Consider the following 24071-nt stretch of genomic DNA (forward strand, 5'->3'; position numbering starts at 1 on the left):
GTTCTCTTAACTGCTGGGCCATTTCTCCAGACCGCCTATTTGTCAGTGTATTTTACCACAGCAGCAGAAATGAAGCTAGAATACTTGCTATGGGTTGGTTACACAGATTAGGTCCTGGACTGCTTCTGAGGGAGACACAGTGATAAACACCCAGAAAGCAACTGGAACAAATCATGGATCTGATAGTCACTGACTCACATCATGTGTAAGGAAGCTGAGTCAGAGAAGACGAGCCTCAGCTGAGCTCCGCAGGCTGGATCAGAACTGTTTAAGGCCAGGGAGGATTGACTGTTTAAGAGACAGGGAAGCCTATAACTCCTGGGTTGCTCTGTCCAAACTGAACTCAGTGATGACTGCACCTAGTACCACCACCCACAGAGAAGCTTGGACAGGCCTGGCTAATGAGTCCTCTCTTTGCTGATTACCCAAAATGGAAAAAAGGAGGCAGAATGAATGAGGGGTATGTAGGGCTACACACTGATCAGTTTACAAAAAAATTTGGAGTGGGGGCCTGGGGATGTAGCTTAGTTGGTAGAATGCTTGCCTAGAATGCTTTAAGCCCCAGTTTCAATACCCAAGACCCTATAAACTGTGATCGCACATACCTCTAATCTCAGCATTCATGAGGTGGAGGCAAGAGGATCAGGAGGTCAAGATTATTCTTTGCTAAAAAGCAGGTTTATGTCATATACTTGCTCTATATGAGACCCTGTTTCAAAACATTTTTTTCCAGTTGAGGATGGTGGCACAGTAATTACAGTACTGAGGCAGGAGGACTGCAGATATGAGGACAGCTTTACACACACACACACACACACACACACACACACACACACACACCACTACAAACTCATTGCTGCTCACATTTTTGTCTAAGGTTGAAAATAAAAAACAGCCAGGTGGTGATGGTGCACCCACTTAGGAGGCAGAGGCAGGTGGATCTCAGTGAGTCTGAGGTAAACCTGGTCCATAAAGTAGTTCCAGGACAGTCAGGACTGTTACACAGAGAAACTCTGTCTCAAAAAAACAAAAAACAAAAAAACCCACTCAAAATAAATACACACATACATAAATAAAAGAAAAAAGAAAAACAAACAATAAAAATAAGTAAATGAGGCTGGGCATGGTGGCACATGCCTGTTATCCCAGTACTGGGGAGTCATGTTCAAGACCAGGAAGGACTGCATAGAAGACCCCATCTAAAACAAAACAAAACAAAAAACAAAAGAAATCAAAGCAAACCAAAACAAAAAAATCCTCAAATAAAAATTTGCATTTAAGTATTTACATTTATATGTTTATTTTGTGTGTGCACATGCCATGGTCCTCCTGTGGAGAACTTGCAGAAGTTAGTTCTCTCCTCTACCGTGTGGGTCCTGGGGATCAAACTTAGGTCATCAGACTTGGTGGCAGTGCCTTCACCTACTGAGCCAACTTGCTGACTCTGAAAGTCTCTTGTTTTATGATGCTTCAGCATCCTGAGGCCTTGCTATCTTGGGAGAGAGGATACTTCTCAGAACTAACTACTTGCTAGACGGCAGGTATGGATGTTTTCTTTCCAATACAAAAGAATTAAGTTCAGAACCCAAGTCCTCAACCTTTTACCTGATGCTTCCTAAATAGATATCACTCTTATCCTAATGGTCCAGTGCTGATATAAATATTAGGAGGAATCTCCTTGAAGCTGAGAAAAATCACTCAAATTGCCTGCTTACATTGCCTACCCTGCCTGGTCCTGAGCCTGACGATACACACCTGCCCTGCTTTTATTCTTCCTTCCTGTAGAAAGTGTTGAAGGTTCTGGCCAGTGCCGCTTCCATGTTCTCTGATTGACATATCCTGTTTTTTCCTCTTGAAACAGAGTAACCAACTCTCTTTTCTTTCCTCTATACTTGTGTGTACATGTTTGTGTGTGTATGTACAGACATGTGTGTGTATGTACAGACATGTGTGTTTAAGCTCAAGCTCTAGTGCACACATACATATGGAGGCCAGAGGTCAGTCTTTATTTATTTGGAAATTATTACTTATTTACTTTAAAGTTATTTTATTATTTATATTTTGAAAAAAATTCTCACTTTAAGCCCTGGCTGGCCTGGAACTCACAGAAACCAGTATGCCTCTGCCTCCTAAGTGCTGGGATTAAAGGTGTGTGCCACCATGCCTGGCTCCAGCCTGTTCTGTTCTTTTGTTAAGACAGGGTCTCATGTAACCCAGGTTGGCCCCTAATTTGTCATATAGCTGAGGAAGACAGTGTACTCCAGTTCCTCTCAAGTTCACTCCATCAGTCCTAGGATGACAGGATTGTGGCACGACACCATGCCTGTGTTTGTTGGGACAGGGTCTCACTATGTAGCCATGGCTGGACTAGACCTCATTATGTAGACAAGATTGGCCTTGAACATATCTGTCTGCTTTAACTGCCTGACAGAGTTAAAAGCATGTTCCAGTTTAGATTTTAAATACAGTTTCTCTCTGAGGCTGAAGCCCACGGATTGAGCTAGGCTGGCTGGAAAATGAGTTCCACGGATCTGCCTGTTACTTCTCCTGATCCCAAGTTACAAATACACACCAACCTTGCCTGGCTTCTACTGCTGGGTTCTGGGACGGCTGAACTCAGGCCTTCACTTCACTTGTACATAAGCACACTACAGAGACATCCCCACAGCCTCATCTCTCCTCTTTTACTTAGAATTCGCCAATTTAGCTAAACTGGTTCATTATCTGCCTGTCTCTGTATCTCCAGTGCTGGAATTAAAAGCACACCACTACTACTGGTCATTTTATGTGGGTTCTTGGGATCGGACTCAGCTCCTCAAGCTTACACAGTGAGCACTTTACCCACTGAGCCATTTCCTTTGCCCTCTTTTCTTTTCCTTTTGTTCTGTGCTGAGAATAGAGCCCAAGAAATTGTGTATGCTGGGCAAATGCTCACCACTAAGCTACAGCCCCAGCCCCAATACACTCTTCTTTCCACGTCCTTTTTATCTTGTCTTACCTAATTCAAACAAGTAAGGGTGGTTTTTGATTTTGTTTTGTTTTTTTGTTTTGAGACAGGGTTTATCTGTGTAGCTCTGGCTGTCATGGAACTCATCCTGTAGACCAGGCTGACCTCAAACTCAGAAATTCTCCTGCCTCTGCTTCCTGAGTGTGGGATTAAAAGTGTGTGTCACCACTACCTGGCATCAAAGCAGGATGTTTTAAAACAGGCTAAAAGTGAAAGACTAAACTACAGGACACCTGTGCCCTATGTGAAGGCAAGGTCTCTGGGGAAATCGCAGGGGAAATTTTCAGTCTGGCCTGTGGCCCCAAGGGTCTGTAGCATTCTTGTCTTATTGCTGAGTCCTCATGGTCACCAGATGAGAGCGGGTCCCTTGTCTGCACACAGCAAGAACCACATTTTGGTCTTGTGCAACACTCAAGCTGCCTTCCTTGCAAACTGATTCACAAACCCAGGACAGAACACTTTCTGGACCCCTCAAGCCGGGCCAGGTGCTTCAGCTTGCAGGCACAAGTGACAGGTGATCTGGATCATCTGTGTTCTGCCCCTGACTTTCTATAGGAGGTGGGAAAGATGACCACAAGGTTGATAGCATTAAGAATAGTGCAGCAAAAGTCTCAGTGTACAGACGGGGACTCCAAGGTTCAGAGAGGTGAATTCACCTTCTAGGATCACACACCTGGTCCTTAGTAGGATACTAGTGCTAACCGTGCTGACTCATCAACTGGAGAGGACAGAACCAGGTCTGTGTGTGGACTTGTGTCCCTGTCTGTCTTCTGTACTGGCTGGAAGGACCCTCATTCTTGGCCATCCGGTTTTGGAGACTTGTAGCTAGTTGGTAAGTGGGGTAGGTGGGGCCTCCCAAGGGTTAGCTGGGTATGAGCCTTCCTCTTTCCCCTCTTCTAAGTCCTGCCCTGGACTATATTTTGCAGGGCCTGGGGCTCCTTGGGGGAGGTATTGTGGGACTGTAGGTGCTCAAGAGTGCTTTCATCTGGGAAGCCACATCCTTGTTACTTAAGACCAGGTCTCTTCTTTGTTTCAATCAATGTTTGTTGGGTGAACGGCTAAAATCACATAAGGGGTAAAGCAGAGGCCATCAAGAGGTGAGTTTGGGCTCAGAGATTTTGCGCACTCAAGAAACTGATTCTGATGGGCTGGCAAGTCAGCTGCTAGTGCATCCAGGACTCTCAGTGGGCACCCACACACTAGCCTACATATCCTGCTTGCCTGAGTCGTTCTTCTCTTAGCCCCCAACTGCGAAGGCTCCCCTGTCCTCTCAACCTTCTGGGTGTTCTCCTGCCCACCAGGTCCAAGTCTGCTACCCTAGGCCCTTTACACTGGACTCCTGGACCTGGACTGCCTCCCAGGTGCATCTGGCTCTCTCTTGTATGATTATATCTGGAGTTCACACTGCTTCAGTGATTTATTGACTGTCGCCCCACGACATGGGGGTTCGGGGGCATAAAGGCAAGGAATTTTGACTGTCTTGTTTGTTTACTGTTGTGTGACCACCTCTTGGAACATGCAAATTGGGCCAGGTGCTCCCACGCTGGGCTGGCAGGCGAAGGAAAGGTCATGTCGGCAAGGGTCATCAGGAGCCTCAGGTCCACTGCCCAGTTCAGCCCGTTCCACCCATGCGCTGAATAGGACTGCCCTCTAGCGGCTATCTCTGGAGTTGCGAGGGAAAGCCTCCAGGGCGCCCATCTTTCCCCTCCCCCATGCCTCTGGAACTTACTTTGATCTCGATCTGCTCTTCCATCTCCTTACTCTTCATAGCTGCGTACTCCTTCTCCAGCCTGTGGGGACAGGGCGTAAGGTCACCGTGCCCGCCTCCCCGGGGTTGGGGAGGGATTCCCTCTCGGGATCTCCATTCCGCGGCACTGACCTCTTCATCTTTTTAGGGTTGTACTTGACCTGGTAGGCCTTGAGGACCAGCTTGTCCGGGCAGCTGTCAAACTGGTGGGGGATCACTCTCTGGAAGTACTGTGGGGACACAGGGAGTCACTGTCACAAGGGTCCTGACCATCGCGGTCTGCCTGAGAAGTCACTGTATCCTGCTACAGCCAGGAGCTTCCTCCTCTCAGCCCCTAGGCTGTTGACTTTGACTACTCAGCCGGCATTTGTAGTGCAAATGAATGACTGCAGAAGGAACAGCTGGGGGAGACCGGAAGGTCTGCCTTCCCAGGATGCCTTTGGGGGATACTTGAGAGAATCAGGCTCAGGGCTAGGGCTGGGGGATCAGCTTTGCTAGTCGTCCTAGCCTGACCTGACTTGCGTCCCTGGAGTCAACAATAAGAAAAGAGTTTGAGCCTCAGAACCCAGAGTGGAAGGAGAGAATTGAATTGTATTGTGATCTAACCATTTGCCATGAGTTCTTCTCCCTCTTTCTTCCTCTCCTCAATCCTCACATTAACAACAATAATAAATAAAATTCAATTAAAAACTAACAGGCTAGAGGACCTTTTGAAGGCAGGGCTGGGATGAATGGGGTCTAAGCATGGGGAAACCTTCCTCAGGAAGGGGGTAGACAAGTCCAGTGGACAACAGGTCCTGTTCCTCCTCCCAGCTGGCCCCCTCAGGCAGTCTTGGACAATGGATGCCCGTGTTCACAGAAACAACTGTGGCTTTTGTGTATTCTTTCCTGAAGCACCAGCTGGAAGATGCTGGGAGGGGGTAGGAGCCTGTGTGATAGGAAAACCATGGTGAGGGGAAAGCTGGCTTCTGCTCTAGCATACTGTGCCAGGGGCAGGCCCAGGCAGGGAGGGACAGGGTAGGAGGCTACCCCAAGCAAGATGCTGGTTCCCTCCGTTGCCCCCCACCCTCAGGATGAGAGATGGGATCAAACCATATGTAAAGTCTCCCATTTCAGCCAGGGTTACTTTGCAGGCAAGCTTTGGAAACTTGCAACAAGTGGGCAGGAAAGAGTGGACAGGACTTCCCCAAATCTGTAGAGTGCTGGCCTCCCTTTCTTCCCAGTGCTAGCTAGTTTGCTGGCTCTGGGCTGTATCTGACAGAGCCTGGGTTCTTCAGGAAGGCCTCAGGGGATAGCAGAAAAGATCCCAGATGCTCAGGAATGACTCTCATTGGGAAGCCAGGGCCTCACAACTTAGAATCTTGTAGAGTTCAGGTTAGCCTCGAACTTCTGATCCACCTGCCTCTATCTCTTGAGTACTGGGATGCCTGTTTATGTAGTATTAGAGATGGAACCCAGGACTACATGCACGCTAGACAAGCATTCTACCACCCAGCCATGTCTTTAGTTCCTTTCTGGTCATCAGGGAAGGGTTCCTGGGCTTGTCACCTCTGGTAGAGGCAGTCTCACCTTCCCAGCTATCCTGACTCACCTGAGACATGCCCTCCATGTCCAGTTGCATCAGCTCTGTCTGGTTCACTTGCAGCAGAGCGAGACCGACTCGGAACACAATCTCCAGTCCCTGCAAAAGCAACCATAGCCCGCAAACCTTCAGTTCTCCCAGCCAAAGGCCCCTGTCCTCCCATCAGTGAGCTTCCTATCCTCCCACCGGGAACTCAGACCCTCCTCACACCCTAGCCCTTCTTTTGTCCAGTTGATTGGTCATGATTCTTTCTTGGGGTGGGATGTGACTCCTTCCACATGCAGAGTGGAGTGGGCAGGGGTGCCCTATGGGGGCACTCACCTCGTACATAAAGATGTCAAAGACCCGGGTGGCAACAGGCAGGGGGAAGGTGGTAAGGAAAAGTGTGAGGAACCAAGATGATGCATACATGGATGTGTGGAAGCTCTGTGATCGGAAGTGGGTGTTCAGGTCCGGAAGCTGCTCCTGTGTGGGGAGAGGGAGGCTGGTGGGCATGGAGAAGGAGGCATTGAGCCTAAGTGCCCCTCACCTCCAAGGAGCATTTGGGGACCCATCCTAGGTCCCCCCCCTTAGGTCCTTTTTCAGCTACTGTGTTTGGGGACGCTGAGGCATACTGGAACGCTGAGTGACACGGGGATGAGAGCAGGGCTTAAGGAAAGGCCTGTCAAAGTGCGACTGACTTCCACTTCTGGCTGCTAGATAGTAGCGGACCACTGGGGAAACTAGCTAGAGAAGGTGTCTTCTCTAGAAGCTCTAAGAAGAGCTTAGGGGCTTCCCCCTGGAGCCAGTGACTCTGTTCTATAGATGCACATTTACTTGGCTCTGTAAATCTTAGGCTGTGAAGGTCTTAGGTATTCCAGCCTGGGATTGCTATCACTTAACTTTGAGGAGAACAGATGCTGGGAATCAAATTATTTTCTATTTGTGGGTATGTGTAGGAAGTGTGTATCTGTTCATATGTGTGTGTATGTATAAGGGTGTATGTGTGTGTGTGTAGGTCAGAGGTTGATATTGCTATCTTCTTTGATTCAGTCTCACTATATGGCCCTAGATGTCCTGAAACTTACTATGTAGATCAGGCTGGCTAATGAATTCACAGGGGTCTGACTGCCTCTGCCCTCTGCCTCCTAAATGCTGGGATTAAAGGCATCCATTACCATATCTAGCTGCCTCTACCTATTTTTTGGTCTAAAAGCAAGTTCCAGGACAGCCTACAGAGAAACCCTATCTCAAAAAAGAAAACAAAAATAAACAACAAAAAATGTGTGTACCACCATGTCCAGCTATGAAGTTTCTTTTCTTTTTGTGGAGTAGGGAAGTATATTGGGGATCAAACCTAGACTCTCACAAATGCTAGGCAAACCTGCTACCCCAGCCCTCTACATTCATTTTTGTAGGTGCCTAACCTCCTGTCTGTGTGACTATAATTCCTATGGAGCTCTACTCCCCTGTCCTCAGAACCTAAAAGGGGCCTTCAGTGATAACTCACTGGGGGCACAGTTTTCTTGCCATGGGCTCCTTTCTGTAGATGGCCAGTATGTATGAGAGTATAAGAATGGTGTGTACATGCGTGTGTGTGCAGCATAAACACTTAGGTTCTGTCTGCCAGCCAGGAGTGAGCCCTGTGGGGGATGCTATTTATAAATGGAGACGTCTGCAGCTTCCCTGTAATCAGCAGAGGCAGGCAGACAACACTTTTTCCTCCTTCCACCACACCCTTAGCACATGGAGCCAACCCTCTTCCTCCCACTCTGCTTTAGTGGTTCTGGGAGCCCCTTTCAGAGTCAAGGGGCCTCTGTCCTGGCTAGCCTTGTCCCTCCCAGCATGCTCCAGGATTGTGTTTTTACATCTCTGGGGGACAAGACAGGAGTCCCTTTCTGGGCCTGCCTCTCCCTCCCTCCCTTCCTTCTGTTCTTACTTCCCTCTCTTCCCATGCCCCCTCACTTCTTCCTTTTCCTCCGCCTCAGAACTAGGGATTGAAACCAGGACTCTTACACATGTTAAGCAAGTCAATGACTCGTGCTCCAACCTCCCAGCTCTTAGTACAGACCCTCACTAAGTAGCCTAGAGTGGCCTTGAACTTTTATCCTCCAATCTCATAAACCCAAGCATTAGGCTCAAGGTATGTACCTCCTTGACAGGCTCCAGGAACATTACTTCTGCCACCTCTCTCCTGAACCCCTTTCTCTTTCAGACAGGGTTTCAGCCAGAAACTCAGGCTGGCTGTGAAACTATACAGTTGAGACTGACCTTGAATTTCTGATCCTCCTGCCTCAACCTCTTAAGTTCAGGATGACAGATGTGTACTACCATGCCTAGTTCATAAAGTGCTAGGGATGGAGCCCAAGGCTTTATGCATGATAAGCAAATATCCTACCAACTGAGACACATTTCCAGCTCCCAAGGGTGACTTTTCAGGCCTAGCATTTCCAGTTTGGGGGCTTTCTGGAGATAGCTGGCCTGCTTACCTGTAGCATGTACTCAAATTGGTAGATGCAGAGTCCCAGCTCAGCCATACTAGGTTTGAAGAGCTCCCGCAGCCGGTACTCCTGCATCAGTCGCACGAACACACAGAACGCCTCCTCCTCAGGCATCTGGAGAGACCAGCAGTGTGTGTGTGTGTTGAGCAACAGAAGGGCATACTAGGACTCTGGACAGTGACATGGTACACAGGGGCCTGTTTCTGTCCCAATTATATTTATTGTTACTATATTTGGCTATTAGGACCCATCCAGTAGACCATAAATATGGTCAGTACCGTGTGCTGATGGAAAACACATAGCTGATGTTATTTGCGAGGGCCACTGGCAGGAAACAACGGAACTGTACCTAAACCTTGCTAGTAGTGCTCCAGTCTCATCTACCTGGTCGGGACATCCCCATTCATGCCTAACTGTCTTTCTCCCTGTCCTATGCCTTCTGATTTCTCTGGAGGAGTCCCTGAGCCCCCATAAACACCTAAATCCTTGACCTATGGTTCTTCCCTGTCCCTGTCCTGGATGATACAGTATCAGGACCCAGGCAGTACAAGTGCCTAGCTCCACTGTATCCATCCACTGGGGGATTAGCCTGGCCTTTGTCAGAGGTCATAGTGAGCTGGCTGCTGAGGAAGGCTCTGGCCCTAGGAGGTCACTGGATCTTGTGCCCATTTCTTGGAGATGGACCCCAGGGTGGTCACTTACCTGCATGAGGAGTAAGCCCACAATGAAGGCACTGCCCTGGCAGTAACCCACTTCCCGATCAACCAGGGAGTATGCCTGGAAGGGAAAGAGATTGTGTGAATGCAGGGTTCTTACCAGCCCCCACAGAGCCATCTCAAGTGGGGTTGTTGCTAAGGTGGCTAGAGCCAATGCTGGGGTCTTACCTTCATGACGTTGAAGAGGACTTCCTGGCCCAGGCTGTCCTGGCCTTTGAAGAACTCATGCTCTGGGTAGGTGCGGGCAATGTCCCTGCGGATCAACTTCTCGCATGGTGAGGACATCTTGAGTAGCTCTGAGTACTGGTTCTTGACAGGCATATCTGTGGCACTGCACAGGAGCTGCCAAACGATGGCCCGAAAGTGATGTGGGATGCCCTTCCGGATCAGCTCCTGTTATGGGGAGGGGTGAGGTAGGGAGAGAGGCCAGGGCTGGGCTTTGCCCCATGCACTGCAGCCTTCCCAAGGCCAACCCAATCCGTGCTTTAAAATGGTACAGAGGACATCTGAGTCACTCCTTAGCTAATCATGGTGCTGACTGAGGGCTCCCCCATCCTTCAGTGACTCCTTTATCACTAAGCGACAAACCCAATTTTCATGTCTAGTTTCTGTTTGTGTGTATATTCATATATATGTGCATGTGCGTACATGGAGGTCAGAGGTCAGGCTCAGTTGTCACTCCTTAAAGGTATCTGCCTTGGTTTTTGTTTTGTTGTTATGCTTTAAATTGCATTATTTATTTATTTATTTAGTGTGTGTGTGTGTGTGTGTGTGTGTAGTATATACCACAGTACACAAGTGGAGGTCATAGAACAACTTCCATCTGCATTTGAAGGAATTGATTTCCTCCTATCATATGGGACCTGAGGATAATTCAGATTATTAATCTTGACAGTAAGTGTCTTTACCTGCTGAGCCATCCACAGTGTATTTTGAGACAGGGTCTCTTACTAGGCTGGGGCTTGTCCACTGGTTAGGCTGACTGACCAGAGAACTCAAGGGATCTGCCTGTCTCTGCCTCCCTAGTGCTGGGATTACAAGCATGTGCCAGCATGCTCATCTTTTTACAGGTGCTGGGAATGAACTTGAGGTCTTCAAGCTTATACAGCAAGCACTTTAGAGATAGAGGTATTTCCCCAGCACATATATATATATTAAGTCATTGGCTTTTTGACACGAACTTTCACTATGCAGTACAAACTGGCCTTCAGCTTGCAAGCCTCTTGCCTCAGTTTCTTCCGCGTAGGGGTCATAGGTATTCGCCATCACACCAGAGCAGAAAGCAAGCAAACACAAAGACCTTTGCCATCCTGCCCCTCCATCTGCACATCTCCACTTGGGCCCTTCTGCCTAAGCTGGGCTACCTGGCCCTGCCTGGTGGATAAAGGATCAGGCCAGATTCATACTCATCCCACATCTGCCTCAGGCCACCTTGAGTAGCTTCTCCTTCCTGCGCCGCCACTCTTCCCACTCATTGGCAATGCGGCCCCAGAGAATCCATGTGTCCTCCTCCAGGTGGCTCAGGTTAGAGGAGGCTGAGGAGCTGGATACCAGTGAGGAGCCGCTGTTCCTCCGGGAGCCATTCATGGAGCGCATGGACTTGGAGTCGGCTTCCAGAAGCCTGGGAGAGAGGAGGCCAGAAAATTCCAGTAAGTCATCCTGGACTAGGGCCCTCTGGAGTGCTTGATCTCTTAGACTAGATCCATGTTGCCTTCCTTTAAGAACTTTTATCTCTGTATGTGTATGTGATGTGCTTATAGGCACACATGGAGGCCAAAAGAGAGCACTGGATCTCCTGGCGCTGGAATGACTGCGAGCCACACAATATGGGCATTGGGAATTGAATTTGGGTCTTCTGAGAGAGCAGCAAGTGTTCTTGACTGCTGAGCCATTTCTCCAGCCCCCTTGCTGCCTTTCTTGCTAAGTGACCTTAGCCAGTGACCTAACCTCCCTAGCCGTGGCACTTATCTACTGGCCCTTGGAAAGTCATTTGTGTGTTCTTCTGTACCAAGCACTGGGCTGAGTGTGTGTTTCTGTCATCTCGTTCTCAGACCAACCCTGCACAGCAGATTTAGGGATGGTCTACACTTTATAGAGGTGCTCAGAATGCAAGTTCTGGCTGAGGGCAGTTACAGAGTGCCGAGGACACTGGAGTTTAGTAACCATGCCCTTTTCTTTTTTCCTTCCTTCTCTTTCTTTATATGCATATGTATGTGCATGTGCACGGCTGTTCACGTGCATGTGGAGGCTGGAGGTCAACCTTGGATACTGTTCAGGAATCCATATTATTTTTTGGAGACAGGGTCTCTCATGAACTTGTACCTCTCCAATTAGGCATGGGTGGCTGGTTAGTGAGCCTCAGGAATCTGACTGTCCCTACCTCCTGGTTGCTGGAATTACAAGCATGTGTCAGCATTCAGTATGACTACCTTTTCTTTTTCTTTTTTCTTTTCTCCTTCCTTCCTTCCTTCCTTCCTTCCTTCCTTCCTTCCTTCCTTCCTCCTTCCTTCCCTCCCTCCCTCCCTCTTTTCTTTTCTTTTCTTTTCTTTTTTTTCTCTTTTTTTAAGGCAGAGTCTCACTATGCAGCCCTGGCTGTCCTGGAACTCAGTATGTAGACCAGGTTGTCCTCAAACTCATAGAAATTCACCTGCCTCTACCTCCTGAGTGCTAGGATTAAATGCTTGTATGACTAGTTTTTAAGGTGGATTCTGGGGATTGTATTCAAGGACTTTACAAATAAAACTATCTCCCCTCCTTCCTTCCTTCTTTTTTATTAAAAAAATAAGTTTTCTTCTCCTTCCTCCTTCTCCCCCTTCTTCTGCTCCTCTTCTTCCTCCTCTTCCTCCTCCTCCTCCTCCTTATTATTATTATATTTTTGGTTTTTCAAGACAGGGTTTCTCTGTATATTTCTCTGTATATCCCTGGCTGTTCTGGAACTCACTTTGTAGGTCAGGCTGGCCTCAAACTCAGGGCCAGGATCCACTTGCCTCTGCTTCCCGAATGCTGGGATTAAAGGTGTGCACCACAATACCCAGAATAATTCTTATTTTTAAATATTTCATTTTGTTTCTATTCTAGATCTTTTACCTGCATGTCTGAGCACCATTATATGCTTGGTACTCAAAGATCAGAACTCCAGTTCCAGGGAACTGGATTTACAAATAGCTGTGAGCCACCATGTAGATATTGGGAATTGAACCCAGATCTTCTGGAAAACCAACTAGCTAGTGGCTTAACCACTAAGCTGTATCTCTAGCCTCCCTCCTGCTATTATTTTTTTTTTGAAATGGAGATTGAATTTAGGGACCTATACATTCTTGGTGAGTGTTCTACCATTGATAACTCTAACCCTTTATTTTAAAACAGGATCTGGTTACAAAGCCCAGGCTGGCCTCAACCTCTTGATCCTCCTCCTGTAGCCATTCATGTGCTGGGATGATAGGACCTTTTATGACACCTTTGACAGCTTTATAGACTCTGGATAGATGAAGGACTAGATGGTCCCTCCTAGGGCTAGGCTGTTATTAAAAACAGAAAAGGCCCACAAGCTTGTGAATGAACTTTAATATGCAAATCAACCAATCCAGCGTCCACACCCTAACCACTTCCTCCATCAAGCTTTTACACTCTGCTCACTCCCAGCAGCTTATCTCACCCAGGGCTGAGGAGTATCCAGCACCCAGGGACAGACCTCTAGCCAGAGCTAACTGAAATGCTTCAAGCCAGTGAATTGTATGCTTGCCTGCCCTGCCTCGCCCACTCCTGCCCATGGAAACCAACAAAAAGGTTCTTGCCAGCATTTTCCTCAGGCTCTAGTCTGCCTCCTGACTGACGGGTTGTTTCTTCTCCTCTTGGGAACTGTAAGTAATAAAGTACCTTTTTGTGGCCAATGTCTCCAGATCTGCTGGATTCACTTCATTCCTGAGTAATGATATAAGCCCAGGGTTGTGACTCAGTAGTAGAGCTCCTGCCTAGAATATCTCTGTGAGGGGCTGTGGGCATGATTCTGTGGTAAAGCATTCCTCTAGAATCCCTCAGTGAGGGTCTGGGAATATGGCTCAGCAGTAGAGGTCCTGCCTGAAATCCCCCAGGGAGGGGATTTACAAACAGACAGAAAACTCAAAGACACCCATCCCATGCTACCCCAAACAAAACAAAACCAGACCTCTAAGATAGGGCCAGCTGGGAGCCTTAACCTCTTCCTTCAAAAATCACTTTGTAAATGGCAGTCAGATTCATCTGACCTTTTGAAATATAGGTTTCCTCTTCTAGATGAGGGACCCAATTTATTGAGCCCAGATAGCAAGGATGAAAGAGAAACCTTTCAGCATCTTGTGGTAGCTGTAACTGTGTAGCCCAGGTTCAGCTTTCAGTGTGAAGGTTGGGAACCCAGGAACCAGCCTCCCTCCTCAGCCTCCCTCCTCCTCACTCACCGGTTCTGCTCTTCGAGCTTGGCCAGCAGCTCTAGCTCATCTGGGCTGAGGTTCTCAGAGTCAGAAGTAGGGGAGCAGGTGGGTGCTGACAGTGCCTCCTGAGATGAGGAGTCGGGACTCAGAGTGGGACTCGCCATGGTGGGCAGACTCATCAGCCAAGAGGGGAGGCGAGGTTATAGCTCTGTCTGGGGTTAGAGATATATGTAGTTAGCACTGGTGGATGCCCGCCTTGGACTGTCAGCTCTGGGCCAGCAGAGTCTGCCTGCTCACCCTGAGAACACTCTATCATCTCAGACTTCTCACTTCTGATCTACTACCAGTTGTACCATAGACTCTGTGCTGCAACCTATCCAATAGTCCAAGATCAGATCCAGCAGTAGGGCCTAGGCCAGAGGCTTCCTATCACTGGAGGTCCCAAGGATCCTATGTGAAACTTCAGGGGTACAGAATCCCCTGTTCTGGTGACCTTTTCTGACTATGTTCTGCCCTCTGCAGTGGCTTGCCTTGGGAGCCTCATGGTGGCATTTGACTTGCCCCGTCTCATCAAGAAGAGTGTGCTGCTGGCTCAGACAAAGCAGTTACTCTCCACTGTTAATTGTCTGGCGTTGTCAATGGCTGGAACAATAATGTCTTCTTGGCTGGGAAGCAAGGCCACTGACATCAAAGTGCCAGGAACCAGTGTACTAAGTGGATACACAGTGGGGCTGAAGGTTCAGAGGGGGCATCCTGATCTTAGTATCTACAGGCCAGGGCTTCTTTCCTACTTTTCCTGGGGTCATCTACTTAGCCTTCTGGGGGCTTTTGAGGATACTGCCTTTCTTTTTTTTCCCTGCCTGTCTGGTGATAAAAACAAATGCTCCTCAGGATTGGGAAATAGCTCAGTTTATAAAGTATGTGCCACATAAGCATGAGGACCTGAGTGAGTTAGATCCCCAAGACTCATGTAAAAAATGCTGGTATGGTGGTGTGTGCTTTAATCTCAGTTCTGGAGGGATAGTGGCAGGAAGGTCCTTGGGGTGCACTGGCCAGCCAGCCTAGCTAAATTGTTTAATTTCAGACTATTGAGAGATCCTGTCTTTAAAAAAAAGCCCATGACCTCTTCCAGAGGACCTAAGTTTGGTTCCCAGCACCCACATCAAGGGTTTCACAACTGCCTGTAACTCCAACTCCAAGGGATTAGATTCCTTCTTCTGGCCTTCAAGAACAGACAAATACATGATGCACATACAAAATTAAAATGTAAAAATAGATATAAAGTAGATAGATAGTGGACAGCATCTAGCAACAGTTGAGGTTGTCCTCTGGCCGCCACATGCACACTCACTCACTTGTGCAACTCTATACACATATAAAAATGAAACAAAAAAAGCTGTAGACTCGTATAAAGCCAGGTGTTTGAAACCTGGCTCTTTGTCAATGAACTATGTGATTTTAGGCTAGTCACTGAGCTTCTCTGGTCTCTAGAGACTAGGATACATTAAGACCAGTCTCAAAGGGTAGCTGTGAACCAAGCATGCTATGTATAGCATATGACATGACTGTCCATCAATGTCGGCTGCTATTATCTCTCCTGAGACAATGACTGGAGGAAGTCTTTCTGAGAACTGGAGTTCCTAGGGTTTGCTATGGTACGAAGGGGATTGGAGGCCGAGTTGGCATTTCCCTGGTAGGGAGCATTTCCGGGTCAGAAAATGCATTGGAATGGTCTGTAGAAATGCTTAGTGGATAAAACATATATCAGTGAAGACATGGGTTTGGAAGTCTACAATCTACCTAACACTAACGTGGTAGCACATACACTTTTCTAATCCCAGTCCTCCCAAAGTGGGATGGGAGGCAGACAAAGGAGAATCCCTAGCAACTTGTAGGCCAGCTAGCGTGGAGTACACAGTGGCCACCAACAGGGGACCCTGACATCCACAGTTCTCCTTAAGATCTCCAAATACAGATCATAGTACATGTTCACTTGTACTCACACACATGAACATGTACACACACACACAAATACACACAGATACAGATGGCACACAGATTAAAAATAAAAAAGGCAAAGGCTCTGGGAGGGAAGGCAGAGGCTGGGAACATGTTACTCTTGTCTAGCTGTATTTCCTCTTTTGAGGCCAGCCAATATTCAGGGTCTGAGAACATGGAGAATCCTGAGGCTGTGGAGGCAGGAAGAAATCTCTGCTCCAGCTTGATTACATAGCATGGTACCTTTATGCCTGCCCATATCCTCCTGTGTTTTATCCCAGAAGTCTGCTCTATGTTCCTGAACCCAACCTGACCCAGTTTTGACTCATGGTCATGGAAAGGGCCTCACATGGTCCCTGCAGAGGGACATCTGATTTCCTGGACAGTGGGGAAGAGAAAATATGAGAAGAACACTGCTCACCCATCTGCACGGAGCACCTTCCGAGTCCCTAGTCAACTCCAGGGTTCCCAGGTCAGGTGGACTTCACCCTATCCATGAGTTTACTCATGAGCTTTTCTCCATTGATGCTCTATTGTGGGTGGGGCTCTGGGTTTCATAGCTCTCATTTCATCTTGTGAGGATCTCAGAATTTTCCCTCCTCAGGAACTTGGCTTCCTACAGGACCTGTGATAAAGGGTCTATCTCCATCCCTGAGTTCTTTCCAAATCTTTTGGGAGGAGAGTACTCTGGAATTTGGTTCCCCCCCTCTCTGTTTGTGTATACTTGCATGTGGAGGCCTGAGGTTGATGTCAGAAATCATCACTGATCACTCTTCTACCTTATTCATGGAGGCAGGGTCTGTTAATCAAAGCTTAGGCAGACTACTACTGCCTGGCATTTCTGTGGGTTCTAGCGATTGGAACACCAGTCCTAAACTGCATAGTAGGTGCTTTAATCCCTCCCAGGCCAGGGTTATAGGTTTCTGGGAGTGCCAGGCTTGCTGGGGATCCTAAAGTGCTGAACCAAGAGTTAAAAGTTACTAATTACTGAGGGAGAGACGGGCTGCTACAGAACCTCCTGCAGTATCAAAGTCTGTGGTTAGACAGGCTGTGACCACACAGTGCTGAGGCAGAATGACCTTTCTAGGCAAGACTAGCCTCAGGATTGGGAAAACACTGAAGAGGTAGTGGATGCAGGATGAGAACTCTAGAAGTACTACTGGATTTGGGGAGCATTGAGAGGTCAGGGCAAGAGCACCTATGGATAATGAGGTAGTCTGGGACTACCCAGTGTCTGATAAGCAGAGAGGGCCCAGTCTTAGAGTGGGCTCCACCCTTGCTCTCCTCATTCATACTCCCTCCCACACAGACTTTCACACACATACACACACTCTGATAAATACATATTCACACACACATTCATGCACATATAGTCTCACATATACGCACTTGGACATACATTCATAAATATTGACACATATACAACACGTCCACACATTCTCAGATTTATACTCTTGGAGTACATACGTATTCTTTCACACTCAGACATACCGCATACACACAGGCTACTTGTCACTCACACATATTCTCTTGAAGTTCATCAATATCATGCTCCTCAGCTTTATGGTCCTGTGGCACGGCTGGTGGAATTCTCTTGTTAGTTTAATGGAGGTGGGAAGACCCACTGTGGGTGGGACTATTCCATGAGAGTGAGTGAAGCACTAGAGCTTTGTCTCTCTGCTTCCAGATTGCGAACACAATGCATCCCTGGAATCTCTGCTGCTTGTGACTACCCTGACATGATGGAGTGACATGAAACTGAGCCAGAATACATCCATTCTCCCAAAGATGCTTTTGTTGGGATATTGTGTCATAACAAACAGAAAGTAAGACAGTAGTCCAGGTTGGCCTCAAGCTTGTGATCCTCCTTCAGCCTCCTGAGTACTAGGTATCACAGGTGTCAGCCACCACATCTGTCTCACGGCTTCTGAAGTTGAGTCAGAGCAGAGGGCTGGGAAAAGATAGTGCTGGTGGGCAAGGATTGTGAGGGATAGAAAAGCCCAGATGTCTAGTGTCTCTGAGTTCCTTTCCCTTCTCCCTCACTGGCATTTGGGTGCTGTTGGCCATTCTTTTTTTCTTGAAGTTCTCTCCTATCTAGTTACTAAGCAATGCCCTCTGTTTATTTTCTCACCTCTCTGGCCAGGGCATCCTAGTCACCTGTGTGTCATCTCTCCTTCCATCACTGTGCAGGGCTTCTTGTAGCCTGGGCTGGTCTCAGACTCACAACGTAGCTAAGGATGCCTTTGCATTCCTGATCTTGCTGTCTTCATCTCTAAGTGCTAGGATAACAACTTCTGCATAAGCCTTGCCTGATTTATTCAGGGATGGAATCCAAGGTTTGTGCATGATAGGCTGAGCTAATATCCTGGTGCATTTAGAGTTTTAATTTTATTTTTTAAAGATTAGTTTTCTGGCTGGGTAGTGTTGGTGAAAGCCTCTAATCCCAGCACTTGGGAGACAGAGGCAGGCAGATTTCGGTGAGTTCAAGGCCAGCCAGGTCTACACAGCAAGTTCCAGGACAGCCAGGGCTATACACAGAGAAACCCTGTCTTGAAAAACCAAAGATATATCTATATCTATATCATATATATGTGTGTATGTGTGTGTTTCTTTGTGTGAATGTTTATTGCTTGTATGTCAGTGCACCACACATGTGCCTAGTGCCCGTGAAGGTCAGAAGGCAGCACTGGATTTTCTTGAACTGGAGTTAAGGATGGCTGTGAGCCACCAGATGGGTGCTCTTAACTATGGTGTCATCTCTCTAGCCCTCCTCTCAGGGTTTAACCTAGCTAATACAGGTGAAACTCTCACTTTTTCTTTCTACCAGGGGCTAGCCAAGATTGCCAGCTGGCCCTCAGTAGCCCCATCATTCCCCAGATCCTTCACAAGACTTGGTGCCCCCTACCCAATAAGGAAGGAGTCACTGTGGATCTTCCTGGTAAGAAACAATCACCCAAAGTATCTAGATAAGATCTAGATAAGTGCTTGGAATGGGAAGACAGCCAGTTTCTCAAAAGTAAAGAACTACAGCAGGATCCAACAATTTCCCCACTAGAGGTCTACCCAAGACAGCTAACGTATCCACCCATACAAGTGTACACAAGTAGTTACAAAGCACAAATGATGCAAGTAATCATCAAAAGATGAATACTTCAACTAAACAAACACTGAAGTATTACTCAGCCACAAAAACAATCATACATTGACATATTCTATAACATGGGTGAACCTTAAAAAAACCTTATGTTCAGTGAGAGAATCCAGTTACAAGTTGCATGTTTCCCCTTATATGAAATATGCACATTAGATGAATCTATAGTGTCAAGAAATGGATTAGTGCTTTCTAGGGGCAGAGACAGAAGAGGAAGTAGAATAACTGCCTACAGGGTAAAGGCGTCTAGAATTAGATAACGGTAATGGCTGTACAACACTATGCATGTGATAAACTTTAGGTGGATGACCTTTATGTTATAGGAATTACACCTCAATCAAAAGGTGTAATTAGGCTGCAAATGCACAGAAGATAAGGAGCAGGGCCAGGTGGTGCAGGTCTGTAATCTCAGCTATTCAGGAGGCTAGTGTAGGAGGATCTGAAGTTCAAGGTCAGACTGAGCTTGAGAGTGAGTTCAAGACAACATAGTGAGTCCCCCAAAATAAAATTATTTGGGAAACCATGCATGATGGCCCTTGCATACCATCATAGCACCTGGGTGTCTGAGTCAGGAGGATCACAAATTCAAGAGAAAAAAGAAAACAACAACGACAACAACAAAAATAACCCAAAACAAAAAAACAAAGGGAAGAGGGCTGAACACCACAAGGAGTGGAATAATTCTGTAGTAATCAGAGCCTTTTCTTTCAGGGCCTGTGGGTGAGGGTGGGATTTTAGAAAGGTTCCTTTGACCTACTACTAAAGAAACTAACACATTCTTTCTTCCCCCTTCCCTCTCTAATCTTTGTTCTTTGTTTACAGGCATCATCACCATGCCCAATTTTGTATAGTGCTGTGGTCAGAGCCCAGGGACTGGAGTATGCTGGATGAGCAATCTGCTAGTTGAGCTGCAGCCCTGGTTCTGGCTGAGAATTCCTTTTTTTTCTCCAATTAAAACATTTAATTAATTATTAGTGGTGTGTAGGTGTTTGTGTCATGGCATGTAAGTGGAGGACCATTTGTGAGAATCAGTTCTGTGCTCCCACCATGTGCATCCCTGGGATTGAACTCAGGCTGTTAGGTTTGCCAGTAAGTGCTTTTACCCACTGAGTCATCTCTCCAGCTTTGAACATTCTTTTTTCATTATTAGGTTCATTTTATGAGTATGAGTGCTTGGCCTGGATATATGAATGTGCACCTGCTGCCTGTGGATGTCAGAAGAGGATGTTGTAATTTCTGGCACTGGAGTTAAGAACAGTTGTAAGCCATCAAGTGAGTGCTGGGAACTGAACTCTGATAGAGCAACAAATGCTTTTAACCAATGAACCATCTCTCTAGCCCCACCTTAAGCATGCTTATTATGAAATCTTTCTGTCAACCTTGTTCTGTCATCCTGAATTTTTTCCCTTGAAAATACTCCCCAACCTCAGCTCAATATACATATCCTCCCAATATACGTGCGTGTCCGTGCATGCACAGGATGAGGGGGATTCATATACAATAGGATTCATGCAGAGGTTGATGTCAGGTATCTTCCTCAATTGCTCACATTATAGAGAGAGGCAGGAATTCTCCCTTGAACCCAGAATCCATCTACGTTGGTAGCCCATCTAAACAGCTGGGATAACAGGCAGCCCAGAATACCCACCAGGCATTTAGGTGGGTACCTGGGATCTGATCTCAGGTCTTCACTTACGTGCACAGCTTTAACCACTGAGCTGTCTTCCTAGCCCCTAACACACATTCTCCGGCAATGGCTTCTGTCTTTGCCTGCCCTATAAGTTTGTGAACAATGCGAGGACAAAGCAGTATATTAATTTTCTGCTCTAAGCCCTTAATGTACTATTAGCATTTGGCAGGTGCTCAGTCAATATCTGTCGAGTGAAGGAAGACAAAAATTCCCATGTGGTTCAGCTAGGTGATCAGAGTGAGAAGCAACAGTAACCTCACAAGGATATCCCATGGTCTTGACATGAGTGATGGGGAGGGGTGCTTCAATTCTGTGGCTTTTCTCCACTGAAGTCGTTGTCCTATTCTAACCATGAGAAGAACTCTAGACAGGTCCTGATGAAGGGACAGTGCATGAAATATCAACGAGGACTCTTGTCTGTCAAGGTCATCAAAAGCAACGGCATTATTAGGAAATGCCGTAGCCCACAGGAGTTGGGAGAAGATGTGATAACTAAATATAATAGGGATAGAAAATGGACATTAGAGGTAGGTGGAGAGATGGATAACTGGGTAAAGTATTTGCTGTGCAAGCATGAGGACCTGACTCTGAGTCCCCAGAACTTTGTAAAGCTGGACAAGTACTGCCTGTCTGTAATTGCAGTATTCCAATGGCAAGATGGGAAGTGGAGACATGTGAATCCACAGAAGCTCTCAGGCCCAGCTAGCTTAATAGCAAGAGACCATGTCTCAATCAATGAGAGGTGTGGTCAGATGTTGGAGGCTGTCCTTTGACTTCCACATGTACAAAGTGCTATGCACCAGCATGTCTAAACACATACATCATAAGACATACACATATATTGATCTAATAAATAAAAAGTATATTAACAAATAAGAGTGTTGGACTGGGAAACTGCTCAGCAGTTAAGAGCTTTTGTTGCTCTTCCAGAGGACCCGAGTTAGGGTACTAATACCCACATCAGTCAGCTCTCAATAGCCTGGACTCCAGGTCTTTTGGACCTGATGTCCTCTTCTGGCCTCTGTAAGTATCTACATGCTCATGCACACAAATTATAACACAGTTGCTTAACTATGAGGACACATGAATAAAAAATAATAAAAATAAATCTTTAGACACTGGAGTGATGGTTCAGTAGTTAATAGCACATACTGCTTTTGTAGAAGACATGTGCTCACATACATAGTTGTACACAAAATAAATAAATAAAAATGTAATAAGACTACCCTTGGCTACATAATGAATCCAAATCCAGCCTGGGCTATAAGACACCTTGTCTAAAAAAAATAAAAACAAAACACCCCAAATTATAAAGATAAGTTATACACATAATATAAATATATGTATATATATATGTTAATAAATTTTTATTTGTGGTGCTTGTGATCAAAGAGTACTTAATGCATGCTAGACAAGTGATCTACTACTGAACTATATCCCTAGCCCCACAAAATGTTTTTCAAAAAAGATTGTGTACAGGGGTAGTTAGAAAAGCAAAGGACTACTATGCCATGCAAGCCATGCCAAATAGAGGGTCACTGATTGGTACCCCAATTCTGTCATACAGGGTCTGAATTTGATTTTCTCACTCTTGAGTCTTTACCCTAAGCTTATCCATGATGCTTCTTCTCTACCTACATATTTTTTTAAAAAAATATAAATATAGGCCAGGGAGGCTCAATTGGCAACGTGCTTGCCTTACATATATGAAGTTCTGGGTTCCACCTCCAGTACCATATAAAACCAGGTATGTGGGCTAGAAGGATAGCTCCTCAGTTAAGAGTACTAGTTGCTTAACTATCCTCCTGAGTTCAGATACCAGCACCCACATAACAAGTCAGAGTATTCCCAGTGTTGTAAGGTCAGAGAGAGGAAGATTGCTGGGATTTGTTAGATGCTAAAATATGATGAGCTCCAGGTTCAGGGAGAGATCTTACCTTACTCAAAGGAATAAGGCAGAGGGTGATGGAGAACCCCCTTATGTCCTTCTCTGGCCTCTGTGAATATGGACATGTGTGTATACTTAAAACACCCCCCCACACACACACAAACACACAATCAGGTGCTTGTCATTTCAGCACTCAGGAAGTAGAGGCAGGAAAACCAAGAGTTAGGCCAGTTTCAGCTACATTGGGAGATTAAGGCTAATATGAGATCCTCTCCTATTTCAAAAAAAAAAAAAAAGAAAAAAGAAAGAAAAAAGAAAAAGAAAAGAAAAGAAAAAAGAAAAGAAAAACCAAACCAAAAAACAAAAACAAAGCTGTGTACAGTGGTGGCTCACACCTTTAATTCCAGCACTCAGGAGGCAGAGACAGGCAAATCTCTGAGTTCAAGGTCAGCCTGGCCCACACAGAATTCTAGGATGGCCAGGGCTACACAGAGAAACTGTCTTGAAGGTCAAATCAAAACAAAGTAAATAAAAAAACAACCCAGAGAGAAATGATATATGAAAACACTGAGTGCAGCTGGCACTTGGTAAGTGACAGTCATTGTTTTTCAGCACAGTGAGCCAGCCTAAGTGAGCATCTTCTATGGAGTGCATGACATTACAAACAGGACTAAAGACCCTAAATTTCTTTTTGGTTTCTTTCCTCATGTCAGATCCCCTCTCTCCCATGAACACTGGGAACAAAGATTCAGTTCAGGATCTGAAGGTTTGAAAAGTACCACCTGATCACAATTTTCCCAAACTGGCTAGCAGACCATCAAGTCCTGGGGCAATGGTCTGGCTGGGTTCCAGGTTCTTTTGTTTGGCAAAGGGTAGGGCACATAGTCCCTGGGACAACAAGGACAGCATTGGGGATTGCTTTCTTCTCATCCCCATTTTCAGCTATTTTTAAGATTTTTTTTTCGTTTTGTTTTTTGAGATAGATCATGGGTAGCTCAAGCTGGTCTCAAAGTTGATATGAAGATAAGGATGACCTTGAACTCCTGATCTTCGGTGGAGGATTTTTAAATGCTGGGATGACAGGTGTAGACCACAGTGCTGGTTAGTTTTAAATGTCAGCTTGCTATAACCTAGAACCACTAGGGAGGAGTGTCTCAATTTCGGAAATATCTAGATCAAGTTGGCCTGTGGGCATATCTTTTGGGGCTTGTCTTGATTTCTTTCTTTCTCTCTCTCTCTTTCTTTCTTTCTTTCTTTCTTTCTTTCTTTCTTCCTTCCTTCCTTCCTTCCTTCCTTCCTTCCTTTCTCTTTCTTTTCTTTTTTCTTTTCTTTTCTTTTCTTTTCTTTTTTTTGAGATGGGATTATCTGCATGGTCCTGGATGTCCTGGAGTTAACTCCATAGATCA

General features: G+C 46.3%; 1 protein-coding gene and 1 long non-coding RNA gene across 4 annotated transcripts in view; one reads left to right on the forward strand and one right to left on the reverse strand.

The window, feature by feature from the left end:
* Nucleotides 1–24071, reverse strand: part of Evi5l (ecotropic viral integration site 5 like) — a 44045-nt gene that overhangs the window by 12353 nt on the left and 7621 nt on the right. For all 3 annotated transcript variants that reach the window (XM_048428999.3, XM_048428997.3, XM_048428996.3), the window contains exons 2-10: nucleotides 13966–14150; nucleotides 10964–11153; nucleotides 9701–9925; nucleotides 9519–9593; nucleotides 8805–8930; nucleotides 6658–6801; nucleotides 6346–6435; nucleotides 4887–4984; nucleotides 4737–4797 (exon numbers count right to left, since the gene is read on the reverse strand). In XM_048428999.3, the coding sequence (XP_048284956.1) occupies nucleotides 4737–4797; nucleotides 4887–4984; nucleotides 6346–6435; nucleotides 6658–6801; nucleotides 8805–8930; nucleotides 9519–9593; nucleotides 9701–9925; nucleotides 10964–11153; nucleotides 13966–14117 (1161 nt within the window). In that variant the 5' untranslated portion in view covers nucleotides 14118–14150. The remainder of the gene's footprint in view (nucleotides 1–4736; nucleotides 4798–4886; nucleotides 4985–6345; nucleotides 6436–6657; nucleotides 6802–8804; nucleotides 8931–9518; nucleotides 9594–9700; nucleotides 9926–10963; nucleotides 11154–13965; nucleotides 14151–24071) is intronic.
* Nucleotides 16194–20058, forward strand: LOC125396923 (uncharacterized). Its single transcript, XR_015735273.1, has 2 exons — nucleotides 16194–18874; nucleotides 19910–20058. It is a non-coding gene; the product is annotated as an uncharacterized LOC125396923 (long non-coding RNA).

Source organism: Myodes glareolus, chromosome 2 (assembly GCF_982192425.1).
Source record: "Myodes glareolus chromosome 2, mMyoGla1.1, whole genome shotgun sequence".
Lineage (NCBI taxonomy): Eukaryota > Metazoa > Chordata > Mammalia > Rodentia > Cricetidae > Myodes > Myodes glareolus.